Genomic DNA, 17,078 nt, shown 5'->3' on the forward strand with positions numbered 1-17,078 from the left:
ACTGTATTTGCCTCGCAACCCCCCTCAGGTGCACCTTTGGCCTTACCCTTCACCACCACTGTTCTTGGAAAGAATGGCCTTGCCAGAATTTGTTGGGGACTTGGTCGTTCTACACTTTGAAACGAATCTAGATGACCATGGACTGAGTATTGGACGTGCGCCATGCGAAGTACGGGAGATTTGTTGGGTCATTCTTGACGGAAAGACGCTTGAGAAGCAGCATTGCGGTTCCTGTGCCATACGCGATGAATCCATCAAGACGGGCGTGTATACGAGTGTTGAGTCATTTCGGGAGGCAGTGTACACCCTGGACGATGTTCTGCAACGGCTTTTGAGCTTCGAGAATCGAAACTTCACCTTTGTCGTGATGAACGCCAGGGAATTACGCGTTTTGTTGCCTAAACAGGCAAAGGACCATGGAATTGTTCTTCCTTCGTACCTTCGGTACCCTCGTCTCTTCGATCTGTCGAATGAGTATGCTAAATGGCAAGTCCGTTCAGGTGTTGTCCCTCCGTACACAATTACGCTGTCGCACATCTTCGGTAAGCTGGATGTCGACTCTCTGCCACCACTGGCGGACTCTGCTTCTGTCCTTGGTATTAGTGCGGACGATCTTGCGTATGTCACCAAGGGTCTCACTCAGTGCTGGCGCTTGGCAAATGCTGTGACCCTGCTTCTCATGCGTGCTTCTCGTGACTCGCAAAGCCTGAGTCCTGCTGGAACACCGACGAAGTCTGGTACATCTTCGTCGCTTGCAGTTCTCACTCGTCCCATTGACTGTCGTGCGGATCTGCGAGTCTTTCTGGCTGAGCGATCTGCCGTTGTTCATATTGCTGGTCTCGCAAACGACACGACTCAGGCTGAGCTCGAGAATTGGTTCGTGAATCACGGTCTGCGTTCGGTGGCTCTGTGGACGCTCAAGACTCCTGATCAATACAAATCGACGGGTACAGGTTATGTTGTGTTTTCATCTCACAAGGATGCAACGGATGCTCTTAACTTGAATGGTTCTTGTTTTGGTGATCGTATGCTCGAGATTACACCGAGTAGTCCTAGAACACTTGAGCGTGCTTCTGATATCTTAACAAGCTTTCCTTCAAGCAAGAATAGACCGCGTCCTGGTGACTGGAATTGCCCTATGTGTGGTTTCAGCAATTTTCAGCGTCGAACCTCCTGTTTCCGTTGCTCATTTCCTGGCTCCTCCAATCTTTCGCAACAGAACCTTAGCGGCAGCCTAGGCCACGATCAGTTCCTTGTTGGCTCTTATGGCAATAGTCCCCATTCCAATGGTGGAGTCGCCAATGCTGGGTATCACGTTGGTTCGTTCCATTCCGCATCTCACACTTCTTTGCAACCCTCTTCCATGCCGAATGGTGTTAGCGGTTCCGGTGTTCATTCTTCGAACTCGCGCAATTCCTTTGGTGGTAATGTCCCCTTTCGAGCTGGCGATTGGAAGTGTGGTTCGGGTGGTTGTGGTTATCACAACTTTGCGAAGAATGTTTGTTGCTTGCGTTGCGGTGCTAGCAGAGCTACCGCTTCGGTTGTTGCAGACTCTTCTGGTGTAGCTATTAATCCGGCGACTCCGCATGGGTCTTTCTCTAATTTCTCGTCGTCGCCTTTCAGTGGGGGCTCTTCGCAGAACAACTTTTTGTTGTCTTCTAATGTCTATCCTTACTCTCAAATGTCATTGAACCAACTAATGAAGTCGGGTGGAGGCCATTCCGCTTCATCATTTGGCGTTCAGACATCCCGTTTTGAGGAGTATAGTAGTAGGATGAAGGAGAGCCCAGCACGGGCGTATAATACATCGGATCAAGGGGACTGGCTTTGTGAGTGTGGTTTTACGAACTTCCGGCGACGAACGAATTGTCTGCGCTGTAATGCTCCTCATGCCACTTCTCACCCTAATATGCCGGCCTCTTTGCCTTCAAACTTTGGGTCTTTTTTCGGTAACGGTCAGCATCCGTTTTCTGCTCGTGAAGACTCCAATCCCAACTTTATGGGCGGTTTGTCTAAACACTTGGCTGGCATCTCTCTGAAAGAGGAGCCTGCTTTTCAAGTATCCCCTTCTGTGTTCCCTTCACAGAAACGCGCATCTGTTGCGGAACTATCTGCTAATGGCCGTCTTTTGTAAGCAGTATATGCTCTGATGTGTCTTCGTGATTGCTTATGGAGCAACAGCTTTGCAAGCAGTCGTTCTTCCTTTAGTATTCTGCTGCGCAGTGATACGCGATTCTGGGATTGTTGTTATGAAAACTTATGACTTCTCACTCACTTTTGAAGTCCTTTTTTATGGTTTGGTGTTGCATTATGGTTAATCGGTCGGTTTATCATTTCAATTTAGATGGTACTGGGTTTTACCATGGAATTGTTACCCTGGCTAAACAGGTCTAAAGCTAGGGTAAACAGAATTGGTCAATGCTTACTGCGAGTTGGTTTTGTGAACTTAATTCTGTTAATGTGGGTATCTTTAAAAAAGGGAACTAGTAATAAAACTTTTTTTCGTTTGCAATCACAATAGGAATTGTAATTAACTCGATCGGGTGGGACAGTGGTGCAATGGTTTTTTGGTATTAAAACTGTAAACGGGTTATTATTACAAATACAATGATGCGCTGAAAATAACATCACGTCGCATGGTATCAGCAGCACGTTCGGACAGACTTGCAAGTTCACTGTTTCCTAAAACTTGAGCTGCACTTTGTAGTTGACGAAGCAGCTCTTCTAAGCGTCTGAAAGAACGAACAATAGAGCCTTCGTATATGTGAACCATACCGCAAATTTCAGTAAATGAAGCACCGTTCATCCATTCAATAACAGCACTCATTAAGTCTGGTTTGAAATGAGAAACATATTCTTCCTCAGTAATTTCCAGTTTACTTTCCCTCGAGACAGTTGCAATCCATTCTGCCAGTTTTAAAAGTTCTTGATAGGGCTTTGAGAGCCTAGAGTCCACATTCGTTGCAGAAGTACTTGAACTTTCTTGGAATACCAAACAGCTCAACAGCGCTGCAAATTGATCAATGGGCAGCTGGTTTAATAGCCCACTAAAGATCATCTCTGTAAGAACAAGCTCATCGCCTGTGCTAATTTCACAGGCAACACGTCCCTTAATGTCAATGACCCCATCCTCATTGATGTATCCAAGGCGCCTGAGAACACGTCGGCGCGACTTGAGTTCAGAAAGTGTAATCACTGATTCCGTTTTACTGATGGTTGCCTTTAATGCCTTCCACTGATCTCTGAGTTGAAGTTTTCGACAGTACTCATCATAGTGTTCTTGAAACTCTTCGTCCGTGTAATACGGACTGTTTAGGACCTTTGGTTCAAGGATCTGAATTTTGTGAATGACGGATCGCAAAGAGTCGCTGTCAATTCGCATATGCTCGATTGGATCAAGACAGGGTACTCCATCGGGGAACCGTTTACTTATCTCTTGCACAATGTGGTATGTAGTTTTTTTCTGCTCTGGGGTAATTAAGCTCGATGGTAGGGATACCCTTAATGAAGAAATTGAGTGCATTGAGGATAAGGACACAGCAACCACCTCATAGGTTGCATTTTCTGGAAGACCAGGCATCAATGAAGAAGCAATTTTGTTAGTTTTGAAGGTATTTTTGTCAACAGGTAACAAAACGTCAAGAACATAAAAATCAGAAGGGTTCGATTTTCTTATCTGCAAGTGAAGACTAGCATTCTCTGCCTTATGAAAATTCACTAGTATACCCCAGGGAAACACCTGATCCTTTAAACGCACTTGAATGAGCCGACCAGGTTGCAGAAAAGGAAGACAGAATTCCGGATGGGCCATGATTTTTCTTATGCTATCCTCATAAGTTTTTAATTGCAGCTTAAGATCATAAAACTCTTGAACATCTTGTTCATGAGGAATGACTATGGATTCCATGTCCAACTTCATCCGTGAGCATTCGTTGTTTAGCTCGGGTAACTTGGCCTCGTTCTGGTGCTGATAAAAACTGTGTTTCAAGATATAATCCGGGGTTATCCCTTCAATACGAAGGAGGTTCAGTATCATATTATAACTGATGCGAAATGCTGAATTTAAAGCTGCAGGAGGACCAGTAAAGATCGCTTTTGCGGTAGCCAAATCAAAATTTTTGTTCGCCATAACAATAGACAGCCCACGTTCATCGAGTCCTCTTCTTCCAGCCCTTCCACTCATCTGAGTGTATTCACTAGAATTAATCCAGCGGAATGATTCTCCAGAGAATTTTTGCATTTCAGTAAATAGTACTGTTCTTGCTGGCATATTCAGTCCAATTGAGAAAGTTTCTGTTGCAAACAGTATTGTGATAAGGCCTTCTTGGAATAGAATTTCCACTACCTCTCTCAGTATGGGCAACATACCAGAGTGATGAATTCCAATGCCACGACGTAGTAACGGCAACATATTCGTTATTTGAGGAATGCATCGATCAGTTTCGGAAAGCTGGTTCATTGCGGAATTGAAAACTTGGTCCACCAATTCCTTCTTTTTGTCATCTATGACTTCCAGGCTACTAATACTTACTGCACCAGCTTCACATTCTTTTTTGCTGAAGCAGAAGATTATTAGTGGATCGTAGTCATTAGCTGTAATCATTTTTACTAAACGAAAGAGTTCAGGCACAGATTTATTTTGTTTCTGTTTCTTTCTTGACGAAGTTTCATCCTGTTCATTCAAAATTGACATTGCCTTTTGAAAGTTGCCTTCCATAAGTTTACCATGCTCATCAACAATCATGTAAATTCCATTAGCGCCCCTAGGAAATAAGAAATGCTGTAATGGTGTTGGTCGGTAACTAGTATAGACAACATGACAAGGCTGATTATGAATTTTACATATCCAATCGGCAAATTCCTTGGCGTTAGGTAGGGTAGCAGACAAAAAGATATAACGAACGGCATCCGGGAGTAAGATAATTGTTTCTTCCCACACAACCCCCCGATCTTTGTCGCGCATGTAATGAACTTCATCAAAAATAACCCATGAAACTTCACGTGTAAGCTCAGAGCTCTTATACAGCATGGAGCGCAAGATTTCCGTTGTCATGACCAGACAGCCTGCATTTGGATTCAAGGTAACATCGCCCGTCATAAGACCTACATCGCCGAACTCAGCAAGAAATTCACGATATTTTTGGTTACTGAGTGACTTAATTGGACTCGTGTATACAACACGCTCACCGTTTTTTAAAGCTTGTGCAATCGCATATTCCGCTACGACGGTTTTTCCTGCAGAAGTATGAGCACTAACAATAATGCTTTCTTTCCGTTCAACACAAGCAATCGAAGCTGCTTGAAATGGATCCAAGGAAAATTCATAGGATCTTGCTGGGGAGGTCGATCCTACGTGTTCTTCTATAGGTTTGTAATCATAATCAGCCGGTAATGACACTTCATGAAGGACTTGTTTGTCAGGCTGAGCTGCCAGTTCCACAATCTGACCAGCTATTTTGATTGTTCCCTGGAGCGGTTTAAGGCCAGAAGGTTTGTGTTTCTCCGTGCCATTCTCTGTGTCATTTTTTTCAACAATGATCATTTTTGATGAATCAGTAGGTAAGTTCTTATCCTTGTATTCATTAAGAGGCTCCTGTTTGTCCATAATATAAAAGTTTTAAGCGTTTTTAAAACGTTTCCGTTCCTTGCATTCGTTTACTGCCTTTCTCCCAATTATTGCCAGACGGCGTCGTGTGTCTGTGGACGAAAAGGAAAAAGCAAGACAGCATTTTCATTTACAAGATATAGAATGACACAATACGAAACTAAATAGAAATAATGTGAACTTGTTTTTTATGGATAATGAGTTCATAGATTGGAATAACTGTAACTATTTAAACGCTTTCTACACTAAACAAATCAACAAACGAAGATTTTGAATCATGAATAATTCGTAATGCTCTGTAAAACTCATATTTGAGTCGAGCAATTGATGACTCTGTCAACGCAGAAGCCAGGTTTTTTGATTTTATAAAAGGATCGAGAATGATCACTTTCGATTTCTCCGCTTTCTTCTTGAGAACATATCCGTCTCGTGAAATATCTATCACATGTTTGCTCCAATCAAAGCTACTCTCACTACCTGCAGCATAGAACTGAAAGAAGCCAGAGAGTAAATCGATCATTTTGGCATCAACTTTATTTACAGTTTGGCGGAAAACATCAATAGTCCGAGAAAAAGTACACTCGTAGTTCAATTGCTCTCTACTAGAATCTGTTGCATGATTCGTAAAGGCAGACTCTGACTGCTGAAGATTGGGCAAAAGAGGTGGATTTCTCCGCTGACAGTAATAAATAACCAGAATGCACCAAGTATAGCTTGACAAAGCCTGAAGCTGAACCTTGTGTAAGAGTCTCGTTTTAGCCCAAAACTTGACCATTATCAAAAGATATTTCACGCGCTCATCTATCTGAGTGTAAAGGCAGAGCAGCTCAGAATTGTACACTGCGAGCAAACCATTGAAACTCATGTCGCAACAAAATCCGGAATTTGTTCTAAATTTAATGAGAGGGACATGTGCTCTCGCAACAACTCGGACTTGAGTGTATTTGCGTCGTAAATGATCGGCTATAGGATAAATTCGACTCAGAAGATTTTTGTTTTTGCATTTGATAACAACATCAATGTCTGAGCTCTCTGTCATTAAGCCTGTTAAGGAAGAACCAAACGGGTAAACTTTAATTTTTCTCCTTTCCATCTTGGACAAATATTTTTCAAGTTCCATCACGAATAAATGTCTTTTAGATAACACACTCGGTTTTGGTAAGAGAATGTCTAGGCATTGCGTAACCTCGTTTTCACGCTGTTCCCAAAGAGCAGCTTCCGGATGGGTTCTAGACAATTGGTTGGCAAGTGGTATATCTTTGGGTAAAAAGTGCTTTTTACCCTTATCGGTAATACGGATGTAGAACCGCTGTTTTTCATGGGCCTCACGTTGAATAAGACCACCGTCTTCAAGTGAAGCCAGGACGGTGGAAAGTGTCTTTCCCGACAATTCGCCATCAGTCGACAGTTTGTAACGATTCAAAAGGCTGTCGACTTGCACACTACCCCTTACATAACATTCTTTTAGAGCAAAAAGTGATATCGGAGTATGTTTACAGCTGTGTAACTGTTCCACGAGTAAGCTGCTGTGAGTGATGACTGTATGGGCATCATGAGGAATTTTTGTCTCGGTCTCCATTTCTGTCACATAATCAGTCTCAGAAGCAGTGGCTTTGCTTTCCTCTAAGGATTCGGAAACACGCTCTTTGACACTAACCCGAACAGTCTCGGTCTCTTTCTTGTTTATTACTTCCACTCGTTCTAGAGTGGCCTCAAGGGAGACTGTTGGCTCAAGTGTGACTTCCTCCTTTACTTCGTAATTGGTTTTTAGCTGGTCATCAATTGCTGGAGGAGAAGCTGATGCCATTATTGAAGGCTGAAAAGTTACAACCTCCTCATAAAGATCATCCTCGTCGAAATCTCCATCATCTAAAGAGACCCTAGCCTCAACAGTCTTCAATTCAACCGTCTTTTCGTCTGCTTTCTCAGATTTCTTTTCGCCGACCGTTGTTAAAGGAACTTTGTCTTTCTCGTTCAAAGCTTTAACAGTGGTTTGCAACATGCCCTGAAAGCTTTTTCGTTCTACAGTGTTGTAACGTTCTTCCAGAATGGGTTCCAAAAGCGGTCTGACCTTGTTCGCCTTTAGCCTTTTGGGTACAGGATCTTTCAGCTGCAGGAAACCGGTCGGAGTAACAGTGAAGATAGTCTGAAATGTCTCAAAACGAATAATTTTCTTCAAACCTCCAAAGCAGTGCAAGACTCTGGCCATTGATTCACTGAGTTCCAGTGGTGCTTTCTTTTTCCCCAAAGAAGCAACGAAAGGCCTCAACGGAACCCGCATTTCTTCCCGAGATCTCACATATCGAAAGACAGATTGTATAAATGGTACTAGCGCATCACATACATGGAACTTGAGGGCAGAATCATCCAATTCCTTAACAGAAGCCAGGTTGAAAGTTGAGATCGTTTTTTGATGAATGTAGGACGGAAAACACAAACGTGAAAATGAATGAAACAGCTTAACAACGAACGTTTTCGTCCCGCGAGCAGATACTATTTGAAGTTATTTTCCTTAACGTATTTAGGTTTTGGTGTTCAGGTCTGCATAACTGCAACTGAGACACCGCCACGGGTACGAAGACCGGACCAACTGAAGCTGCCTTTTACCATTACTACCGAATTCCCATCCAAATCCAGCAGGACGATGGATCCTTCACTTATTAAAACAGTAAATAAGCTACAAGATGCATTTTCGACTGTCGGTGTGCAGAATTTAATTGATTTACCCCAAATTACGGTACGTAAAATATAATAATCCTCAGAAACTAATGAATTGTAAGGTCGTCGGCTCTCAATCGAGCGGTAAATCTTCAGTCTTGGAAAACATTGTCGGTCGTGACTTTCTTCCTAGAGGAACGGGCATTGTTACGAGAAGACCTCTTGTTTTACAATTAATTAATCGACAAATCACCCCAAAAGAGAAGGGACCAGAGAATGAAATAGAAGAAGATGAAAATGGAAACAATAAGGAGGAATGGGGAGAGTTTTTGCACCTTCCTGGACAAAAGTTTTATGATTTTAACAAAATTCGTGAGGAAATTGTACGTGAGACGGAAGCCAAAACCGGTAGAAACGTCGGAATATCAGCCGCTCCCATTAACTTACGAATCTATTCCCCCTATGTCTTAACACTGACTTTGGTCGACTTGCCCGGTTTGACAAAGGTTCCTGTTGGCGATCAACCGAGAGACATTGAGAAGCAGATTCGCGAGATGCTTTTGAAATATATTACGAAACCAAATGCTATTATTCTCGCAGTAAATGCTGCAAACACCGATCTCGCTAACTCTGACGGCTTAAAACTTGCACGTGAAGTTGACCCGGAGGGTTTGCGTACCATTGGTGTGTTGACAAAGGTGGATCTTATGGATCAAGGAACAGATGTTGTTGATATTCTGGCTGGCCGTGTCATTCCATTGCGACTTGGTTATGTCCCTGTAATCAACCGTGGACAAAAGGATATCGACGCAAAGAAATCTATTCGTAACGCTCTGGAAGCTGAGAAGGAGTTTTTTGAGCAACATCCTTCCTATTCATCTAAAGCCCAGTACTGTGGTACACCATATCTCGCAAGAAAATTGAACATGGTAAGTGCGATGAGCCTCATCAATTTATGCTAACGCTATTTAGATTCTCATGCATCACATCCGCAATACCCTCCCAGAAATCAAGGTTCGCATTAATGCCGCTTTGGCAAAGTACCAAGCTGAATTGCATTCTCTGGGCGATACGGTCGTTGGAGATAATGCGAACATCGTGTTGAATATCATTACCGACTTTTGTCAAGACTTCCGTACCATTTTAGATGGTCGAAGTGAAGAGCTTTCCACACTTGAGCTTTCTGGTGGTGCTCGAATTGCTTTCGTGTTTCATGAAATTTATTCCAATGGTGTCCAGGCTATTGACCCGTTTGATGAAATTAAAGATATAGACATTCGGACCATATTATACAACTCGTCTGGATCCGCACCTGGGTTGTTCATGGGTACCGCTGCCTTTGAAGTTATTGTGAAACAACAAATTCGCCGTCTTGAGGATCCGTCTTTGAAATGTGTGAACCTCATTTTTGACGAATTGGTCCGTATTCTTACACAACTTTTGCAGAAGCCCGTAAGTGAAGTAAGTTCTTAAGTGCACAGCTAACCGTTGGATATAGATTTTCAAACGCTATCCTTTGCTTAAGGAGGAGTTTCATCGCACGGTTGTGGGCTTTTACAAGAAATGCATGCAACCTACAAACAATCTTGTTTCCGACATGGTAGCCATGGAAGGCTGTTACATCAACAGTACACATCCTGATTTTCTTTCAGGCCAACAAGCCATTGCTATTGTACAGCAGCAACAAGCGAAGCCGACTACCATTGATCCGAAAACCGGAAAACCGTTAATGAGTAATCACTCCCATTCCCAGTCCCAAACTGATATTTCATCCGGTAGTAGCAACTTCTTTGGTAGCTTTTTCGGTTCTAAAAACAAAAAGAAGCTCGCTACCATGGAACCTCCTCCGCCCGTTCTCCGTGCTTCGTCTACTCTCTCAGAGCGTGAGAAGATGGATACAGAAGTCATTAGTAAGTTGATGCTAACTTCGTCTACCGTTTGACGTGTGCTAACATTTGTGACAGAACTGTTAATTACTTCATACTTCAACATTGTGAAGAGAACACTTATTGATATGGTCCCCAAGGCAATTATGCTGAAGATGGTAAAGCACGCTAAGGAAAATATGCATCGTGAGCTGTTGGAGCACCTGTACAAGCCAGGTGTAATCGACAAGCTACTAAAAGAAAGCGAAACAACTGTGCAACGTCGCAAGGACTGTGAGAAGATGGTTGAGTCTTTGCTTCAAGCTAGTGAGATTGTTGCAAGTACTTAGATGCATATTTGACGAGAATACATGAGTATACATATACAAAGCGTACATGTTAATTATTACGATTCAATGTAAATTTATTAAGTAGAGTGAACTAAGGAGAACAGCTGTGATGAGGTAGCAAAGAGTAGGATCATAGCGGTTTAGCTATTGCAGCTACTTCTGTTGCTGTTTTTTTTTCGCATCTCTTCTACTGCGTAAGGCCTGCATAACTGCATAATTCTTCTTTTGACCTTCCTTACTGAATTTCCTTCATTCACCTCGTGTTCGAATCTTTGTAAACCTCATTCTCAAAACACTACACCAAAAATGTTCCACCAAAAACTTCACACTGTTGGTGTAGATGAAATTTTTGTTTCAGACTAAGCTTGAAGGCAGCGTCTTTGACTTTTGCCACTTCATATTCCCTCAATTTCGTCCGTAACGACCTGTTACATGTAAACTGTTTTTTTTCCTTCTCCAAAACGTAGTCCAACTTTCCCAATATCATCGAATAAATTTACTTAAAAGGGTTTCTACATATTGGTTCCTTGGTCTTTTTTCAACGTTAAATCATCAAAATACCTGTATTTCTTCATAATTGAGAGAAATACCGGTTTACAGCGGGTTGTGGTGGTGAAATTTTGTTGCCGCAGAAGCTGAACAACGGAAAATAAGAAAACGAAAGAAGCATCGGAAGGTCAGAAGACTCAGCGTGTACAAAATGACCAGCGCAGATGTCCGTGACGTCTTTGAGCTTCCTCTGACAGACGCTGCTCCAAAGAAGAAGCAGAAACACGTAGGTGAAAGGCGGCCTAAGGGTATTTCTCGAGAGTTATTCTCTTTGCTTGGCGAGAATTCTGCTCCTCTAGTTATATATCAAAATAAGTTAAAGGAACGACCAAAAATCAATCAAAAGGCAAAACGATGGTACGGTTTTTGTGTAGTAACTCTTGTTTCATTTTCTAACATAAACAGGGTCTGGCAACCATTCACAAACAATGCGAGAGACGATGGTTTGGTCCTGCATCATTGGGTTCAGAAATCTGAAACGCCACCAGAAGGTATGCCAAGCCTTCATAATTTTCTTAAATCAAAATGGCTAACTAACGTTAACTATGTAGCATATCGTTTTGAAAAATTCAACACACATGCTGCTTTAGAAACATATTCAGATGATGAGTATGAACGGTTATTACGAGGTACGATTGTGAAGTTAGGGCTACGTTTCTCATATTAACTTGTTGAAGATGATGACTGGAGTCGAGAAGAAACCGATTATCTGATGGAACTGTGTAAAGAATATGATGTGCGTTTTTTCATCATAGCGGATCGTTACATTTTTAAGGGGAGGAAACGAAGACTTGAAGACATAAAGGATCGCCTCTGCAAAATCCAAAGGGCTTTGTTGGTCGATCGGCATCCGTTAAACACAATGACGGCCGCACAAAGTGCCCTTTACAATAGCCTTGCTTATGACAAGGACCAAGAAATTGCTAGAAAAGAATACCTCGAACGATTAATGGCGCGGACGCCCGAGGAGATTGCCGAAGAGGAAGCCCTGTTTATTGAGTTAAAACGTATCCAAGCTACACAAGAAAAGATGATTCGTGACAGAGAAGACATTCTCCGCCTCTTAAGTGAACAGAAACCCACCTCAAATGCACAAGAATACCTTACAAGCAGTGGTCTTTCAGGACTTGTGCAAGATATGGCGGCTACAGAAAAGGCTCGGAAGCGCGTTGAAAATCCAAAGTTCACATCTGGTGTCGATATGTACAGTAGCAGGGTAAGCGCGCCAGTTCGCAATATGAATGGGCGTTCCCTCCGACGTGGACCTATGCCCGATGACGCTATATACGGTGTTTCATGGCATGAAAAGCTACAAACAGGTGCGTTTGTCCGGTCTCAGAGACTCCCGACAATAAAGGCTTCTTTGACCCAACGAGTTTATGGTATACTTGCTGAACTCGGGATCCCCATGCGGTTGGTTATGCCTACCGAACGCACATGCACGAAGTTTACTCAACTACAAAACGATATTGTCACGCTGCTTGAATTAAAACGGCAAGTAGATCGTCTTGGAGCAGAGCATGACATTCAAGAAAAACTTAATCATGGAGGGGCTTAAAAATGTAATGTAGGTAGTAATGACAACAAATCTAATAGAAGCGGTGTTAAGGTTTTTATAATTTCTTAGTAAGTATATTTGTGTTCAAAAAAATTAGTCTGACTCTTTTTCTGCAGAAACGACTTCTGCAGTGTTTTGCTCGTTTGCAGATGGAAGATGGAGAGCAAACAGGAGATAACTAGTGTGTGATTTAACCTCACTTTCTAACTTGCAAACGTTAATCCAATTGTATGCTTCGTCGCCTTCACGAATTCGCTTGTTCGTTGCGGGCAGGGTTGGCGAAGGTGCTCGAGGTTCTTCGACAACCGTTGTTTGAGTTTCACTACTATCATCATCTGCAGTGTTGTTCTCCTGTAATTGTCTTTGGCGCCTCCGCTCCAATCCGTCAAGACGCTTTCTCTTGACGAATCGTAACCGGTCCAGCGCCTCTTCAATATCCATGTCTCTGGTTTTTCTTGCCATCCACAGTTTATGGTCCAGACGGATCATCTGAATCTCAGTCCATTTGTTTTCACGAAGAGATTGCACAGTGCGTTGCACCTGTTCCATGCACGGGGAAAAACAACATATTCTAGTGCCTCCGTTCTTTCTAAGACATGGGCCAAGGTGTTCAATGGCTTCCCAAGGAGCTGGCAAATCGAGGAATACTGAATGGATATCTTCTGGGCTGCTTTCTTTTAATACGAAGCCTTGCTTGCAAACATCTCTATGGGTCAGAACGGTGTTTCCACCAACGTCTTCCATCATTTTGTGGTCAGTGAACTCTTTCAAAGCTGTTTGATAACGAGTTTCATGATACTCAAAGGTGTAAAGCTTTCCAGTCGGACCAATAGTTCTTGAAAGTGCGTGTGTCATACTTCCGCTTCCTGTTCCTGCCTCAATAACACGAGAGCCTTCAACGATGCGTAGTTTCTGAACAATTGCAGAGACATCTGGGGTATAAACAATTTGGGTACGATGAGGTAGAGCTAAAGTCCATAGTTCCGGAGTTGGATGGAGCAGATAGATGAAGCCTTGCTTCGATGAAGAAGCAATTTGCTGTCCATAACGCTTACCAATGAGTTCCGAGTGAGGATAAGCACCAAATTGGTTGTGCAGTGTTTCAGTAGAATTGAGAACAATCGGAGTGAGTTTTCCTTTTCCTAACCAAACGATAGCAAGATCACCCTCCTCAATGAATTGTTTCTGTGTCTGCGAAAACATTTTTACAGAGCTGTTTTTCGTGTCTTTTTTTTTTTCCGTTTTATAGAATTTAAGAAAATCCGAGAGACCCGCTTTATTTTCCCCTAGCTATAGCTTGTCCTTTGATCCAGTCGTTTGCAGTTGTTCTTCCTACAAGATACAACAAGTCTTGTTTCCAACGACAAACTGAAAAAAGACAAAACGCTGTTGTTTTTGTTTCCGCTAGTGCAAAGGTTAAGCAGTTCGTTGCTCGCGCTAAGGAAAAGTCAACCTTTTCACCATAATTATGACCAGAGATTAAACGTAAAATATGAAATAGAACGTTGTTACAAAGACATGTGTATCCACTTTGTAAGCATATTACTATTGAATCGAATTTACGATTTGGACGTTGTCGGATCGCACAATTTTATAAAGGAACACAAAAAAAGAGACAATTTAGTATTATAGAGGTTGAGATGTGAATAGTTATCGTACTTTGTAAAGTAATTAGCTGACTTTGAGTTTGCAAGCAAGGTGATGATATTTGAGTGAATTTATAATTCTGCAAGAAGTATTAATGTGGTGATCCATTCACGGGGTCCCTTCTTTTGTACTACTATCTACGAAATACAAACGTCTTCCAAACTCAAATATAAGCCTTTACGAACTTCGTTACATGTTTTGGTCGCCTCAGTAAAAAAACAAATGAAGCAGTGTATCATTCAGTCTTCTGTATGCACATGCATATTTTATTTCATTGTTATATAGAATTATACATAATTTGTTTTGTTTCTGTCCCAATTTTGCAAATCTATAAATTTCACATTTTTTTTTTCGTCCTCCTTTTACCAAAGGGAAATGATGAGTTTTACTATTCTACAATCTCGAGGATACTAGATTCGATGAAGAAAACAGTATCAGCTAATCTTCTCTCTGATCCCTCGTTATGTCTTTGTCTGGTCGAACGGTCCAAATGTCTTCACTGTTAGGTCCGTTTCGAATTTCTGTCCAAAGATCCCTATATCGTTGTTTCAGTCGTTTTTGTTCCTCGGCTGCGTCCACTACTTTAGTACTTAGGCACCATTTAAAGTCTTTCCAATAGTCCTTGCATACGTCCATAGAGCCATATCGGTAGTAATGTCGGAGCTGATTTGCAGCTGTCAAGCACATTGACATGGTGTCAAAGTAATATGCAATAGAGCACGATTTCCATTTATATTTACTTGTACTAGGTGGCTCCGTTGTTTCAGAAAATGGCATTTTAGCTGAGGATAATTGGGTTGCTTCATCCTCTCCTAACATGTTCTGAAGTTCCAAGTCTTCATTTTTAATTTTCTGAGTATGAGTCATGAGAGTGAGAGTGAGAAAAGTTATCGAAGAAGCTTGACGCAGTTCGTATGGTTGTTGTTAGCATTTATTAATTTTATTAGAATTAATAGACATTTTAATATCATTAAATGGAGGGCACAATAATGGATATATTAATGCAATACATGAATAAATAAAATACCAAAAAAAAAAAAAAAAAAAAAAAATTAAATAAACCATCACATCCACCCTTTAAATCACACAATCTATTGGTATTATCAAATACAGCTATCTATCTCAACACCGCTGATACCTATAGCATTGTCACTTCCGAAAAACTCTTTTGAATCTCTGGTACATCTTCCATCAAGGAGTTCAAAACTCACCACCAAAAATTGCTGCCTTGACCTAAGCACACGTCCGAATTTGAAGTTATCCTTAACCAACTACAGCAATGGGTGCCCCTCACATTTGGTTGCGTGCTGAGAGCAAGCCTCTCGAGGAGAGAAGCGCATTGACTCCTACTACTGCTAAGAAACTCGCTGATGCTGGTATGTAAAGTAAGGAAGAGAGGACCAAAGGTGGGTTTGCGATTATTTGTAAAATGGTTCTTCTTGTCTAGGGATGGTGAAGGAAATTTTCTCTATCCAGTCAAGTTTTACCAGTCTGGTGTCGATTACCGTTCATTAAATTGACAGTGTATTGATGACAAATGTTGCATATCAACCTTTTTCCTTCTCCTTTCACTTTCCACGCTCTTTCTAACGCTCTTTAGGTTTCAAAATCACTATCGAACGTTCTTCTCAACGTGCTTTCAAGGACAGTGAGTACGAAAAGTATGTTTTACGGTTTCCATTGCTTGTTTTTTCTTCTTCAATGCTAACACCCTGTAAAGACTCGGTTTCACAATGGCTCCCGAGGGTTCTTGGCGTAATGCCCCCAAGGACGCTTACATCTTGGGTTTGAAGGAGCTTCCCGAGAACGATGACTCTCCCCTTCACCACACTCACATCCAATTCGCCCATTGCTACAAGAACCAAGAGGGTTGGCGCGATGTCCTTTCCCGTTTCCCTGCTGGCAACGGTACTCTGTACGACTTGGAGTTCCTCCAAGACGACAATGGCCGCCGTGTTGCTGCTTTCGGCTACCATGCTGGTTTTGCCGGTTCGGCTTTGTCTTGCCTCGTTTGGGCTCACCAAATCTTGCGTCCCGGAAAGCCCTTCCCCGCAGTTCGTCCATTCCCTAACGAGCGTGCTCTTGTTCGTCACGTCGCTCGCCAGGTACGTCAAGCTGCTAAGAAGCAGGGCGACTTCCCTCAAATTCTTATCATTGGTGCTCTTGGTCGCTGCGGTACTGGTGCTGCTGACTTGGCTACCAAGGCCGGTATTCCCGAGAACAAGATCTTGCGTTGGGACATCAACGAGACCAAGAAGGGTGGCCCCTTCAAGGAGATCACTGAGTCTGATATCTTCGTTAACTGCATCTACTTGAGTGTTCCCATTCCCAAGTTCTGCACTTTGGAGTCTCTTAACGTTCCCGGTCGCAAGCTTCGTGTTGTTTGCGATGTTAGTTGCGACACCACGAACCCTAACAACCCTGTGCCCATCTACAACGTTAACACTACCTTCGACCACCCTACCGTTCCTGTTAAGGGTATCACTGGTAACTTGCCTTTGGATGTCATCTCTATTGACCATTTGCCTACTCTTTTGCCCCGTGAATCTTCCGAAGCTTTCAGCGAGGCTCTCTTGCCTAGTCTCTTCCAGCTTCAAAATGTTAACCGTGCTCCTGTCTGGGTTAGAGCTAAGAAGTTGTTTGACACCATGGTTGCCAAGCTCTAAGCTGGGCCTTTGGGCTTGTTAAAATCTTTTGTTCTCCTTCACTCTTTTTTTTTGGAAAGGAATAGCATCAGTTTTTGAATAAAACCATTCATTCATTTTATGTTGAGCGCATCGTAAAGACCGTAATTTTACTACTTTGCGGCCGTGTAGAGTTCTGTTTTAATCCACTAACCCCTATAG

At 42.3% G+C, this 17,078-nt stretch overlaps 8 protein-coding genes across 8 annotated transcripts; 4 read left to right on the plus strand and 4 right to left on the minus strand.

The window, feature by feature from the left end:
- Positions 1-73: 73 nt before the first annotated feature.
- On the plus strand, positions 74-2,134 carry SJAG_02381 (RNA-binding protein; the record flags this gene model as incomplete). The annotated part of the gene is made up of 1 exon (XM_002173551.1): positions 74-2,134. One exon carries the CDS (start codon positions 74-76, stop codon positions 2,132-2,134), a length of 2,061 nt encoding a protein of 686 aa, XP_002173587.1.
- On the minus strand, positions 2,000-5,813 carry SJAG_02382 (ATP-dependent RNA helicase DOB1). Its single transcript, XM_002173552.2, has one exon. The coding sequence runs from the start codon at positions 5,603-5,605 to the stop codon at positions 2,597-2,599; it is 3,009 nt and encodes a 1,002-aa protein (XP_002173588.1). The 5' UTR covers positions 5,606-5,813; the 3' UTR covers positions 2,000-2,596.
- SJAG_02384 (dynamin family protein Vps1) lies at positions 2,538-10,683 on the plus strand. Its single transcript, XM_002173554.2, has 5 exons — positions 2,538-8,342; positions 8,386-9,192; positions 9,236-9,715; positions 9,762-10,173; positions 10,228-10,683. Exons 1-5 carry the CDS (start codon positions 8,055-8,057, stop codon positions 10,476-10,478), a joined length of 2,238 nt encoding a protein of 745 aa, XP_002173590.2. The 5' UTR covers positions 2,538-8,054; the 3' UTR covers positions 10,479-10,683.
- SJAG_02383 (poly(A) polymerase Cid16) lies at positions 5,771-8,180 on the minus strand. The gene has a single exon (XM_002173553.2). It carries the CDS (start codon positions 7,884-7,886, stop codon positions 5,835-5,837), a length of 2,052 nt encoding a protein of 683 aa, XP_002173589.1. The 5' UTR covers positions 7,887-8,180; the 3' UTR covers positions 5,771-5,834.
- SJAG_02385 (Swr1 complex subunit Swc4) lies at positions 10,680-12,658 on the plus strand. The gene is made up of 4 exons (XM_002173555.2): positions 10,680-11,384; positions 11,433-11,518; positions 11,579-11,656; positions 11,705-12,658. Exons 1-4 carry the CDS (start codon positions 11,179-11,181, stop codon positions 12,583-12,585), a joined length of 1,251 nt encoding a protein of 416 aa, XP_002173591.2. The 5' UTR covers positions 10,680-11,178; the 3' UTR covers positions 12,586-12,658.
- On the minus strand, positions 11,471-14,316 carry SJAG_02386 (tRNA methyltransferase complex catalytic subunit Cpd1). The gene has a single exon (XM_002173556.2). The coding sequence runs from the start codon at positions 13,786-13,788 to the stop codon at positions 12,679-12,681; it is 1,110 nt and encodes a 369-aa protein (XP_002173592.1). The 5' UTR covers positions 13,789-14,316; the 3' UTR covers positions 11,471-12,678.
- A 143-nt stretch (positions 14,317-14,459) lies between these two features.
- Positions 14,460-15,224, minus strand: SJAG_02387 (hypothetical protein). Its single transcript, XM_002173557.2, has one exon. It carries the CDS (start codon positions 15,097-15,099, stop codon positions 14,671-14,673), a length of 429 nt encoding a protein of 142 aa, XP_002173593.2. The 5' UTR covers positions 15,100-15,224; the 3' UTR covers positions 14,460-14,670.
- A 41-nt stretch (positions 15,225-15,265) lies between these two features.
- SJAG_02388 (saccharopine dehydrogenase Lys3) lies at positions 15,266-16,998 on the plus strand. Its single transcript, XM_002173558.2, has 3 exons — positions 15,266-15,608; positions 15,833-15,893; positions 15,953-16,998. Exons 1-3 carry the CDS (start codon positions 15,512-15,514, stop codon positions 16,896-16,898), a joined length of 1,104 nt encoding a protein of 367 aa, XP_002173594.1. The 5' UTR covers positions 15,266-15,511; the 3' UTR covers positions 16,899-16,998.
- The last annotated feature ends 80 nt before the right edge of the window (positions 16,999-17,078 follow it).

The sequence above is a fragment of the Schizosaccharomyces japonicus genome (genome assembly GCF_000149845.2).
Source record: "Schizosaccharomyces japonicus yFS275 unplaced genomic scaffold supercont5.1, whole genome shotgun sequence".
In the NCBI taxonomy this organism is placed as follows: domain Eukaryota; kingdom Fungi; phylum Ascomycota; class Schizosaccharomycetes; order Schizosaccharomycetales; family Schizosaccharomycetaceae; genus Schizosaccharomyces; species Schizosaccharomyces japonicus.

Bases quoted from the DNA above. Each gene is read 5' to 3' on its own strand.
- SJAG_02382 (XM_002173552.2), bottom strand. From the start codon at position 5,605: ATGGACAAACAGGAGCCTCTTAATGAATACAAGGATAAGAACTTACCT.
- SJAG_02383 (XM_002173553.2), bottom strand. From the start codon at position 7,886: ATGCGGGTTCCGTTGAGGCCTTTCGTTGCTTCTTTGGGGAAAAAGAAA.
- SJAG_02384 (XM_002173554.2), top strand. From the start codon at position 8,055: ATGAAACAGCTTAACAACGAACGTTTTCGTCCCGCGAGCAGATACTAT. The intron at 8,343-8,385 runs GTACGTAAAATA...ATGAATTGTAAG, and splicing joins TTGATTTACCCCAAATTACG to GTCGTCGGCTCTCAATCGAG. The intron at 9,716-9,761 runs GTAAGTGAAGTA...CGTTGGATATAG, and splicing joins CACAACTTTTGCAGAAGCCC to ATTTTCAAACGCTATCCTTT.
- SJAG_02385 (XM_002173555.2), top strand. From the start codon at position 11,179: ATGACCAGCGCAGATGTCCGTGACGTCTTTGAGCTTCCTCTGACAGAC. The intron at 11,385-11,432 runs GTACGGTTTTTG...TAACATAAACAG, and splicing joins AATCAAAAGGCAAAACGATG to GGTCTGGCAACCATTCACAA. The intron at 11,657-11,704 runs GTACGATTGTGA...AACTTGTTGAAG, and splicing joins GTATGAACGGTTATTACGAG to ATGATGACTGGAGTCGAGAA.
- SJAG_02386 (XM_002173556.2), bottom strand. From the start codon at position 13,788: ATGTTTTCGCAGACACAGAAACAATTCATTGAGGAGGGTGATCTTGCT.
- SJAG_02387 (XM_002173557.2), bottom strand. From the start codon at position 15,099: ATGACTCATACTCAGAAAATTAAAAATGAAGACTTGGAACTTCAGAAC.
- SJAG_02388 (XM_002173558.2), top strand. From the start codon at position 15,512: ATGGGTGCCCCTCACATTTGGTTGCGTGCTGAGAGCAAGCCTCTCGAG. The intron at 15,609-15,832 runs GTATGTAAAGTA...AACGCTCTTTAG, and splicing joins TAAGAAACTCGCTGATGCTG to GTTTCAAAATCACTATCGAA. The intron at 15,894-15,952 runs GTATGTTTTACG...CACCCTGTAAAG, and splicing joins AAGGACAGTGAGTACGAAAA to ACTCGGTTTCACAATGGCTC.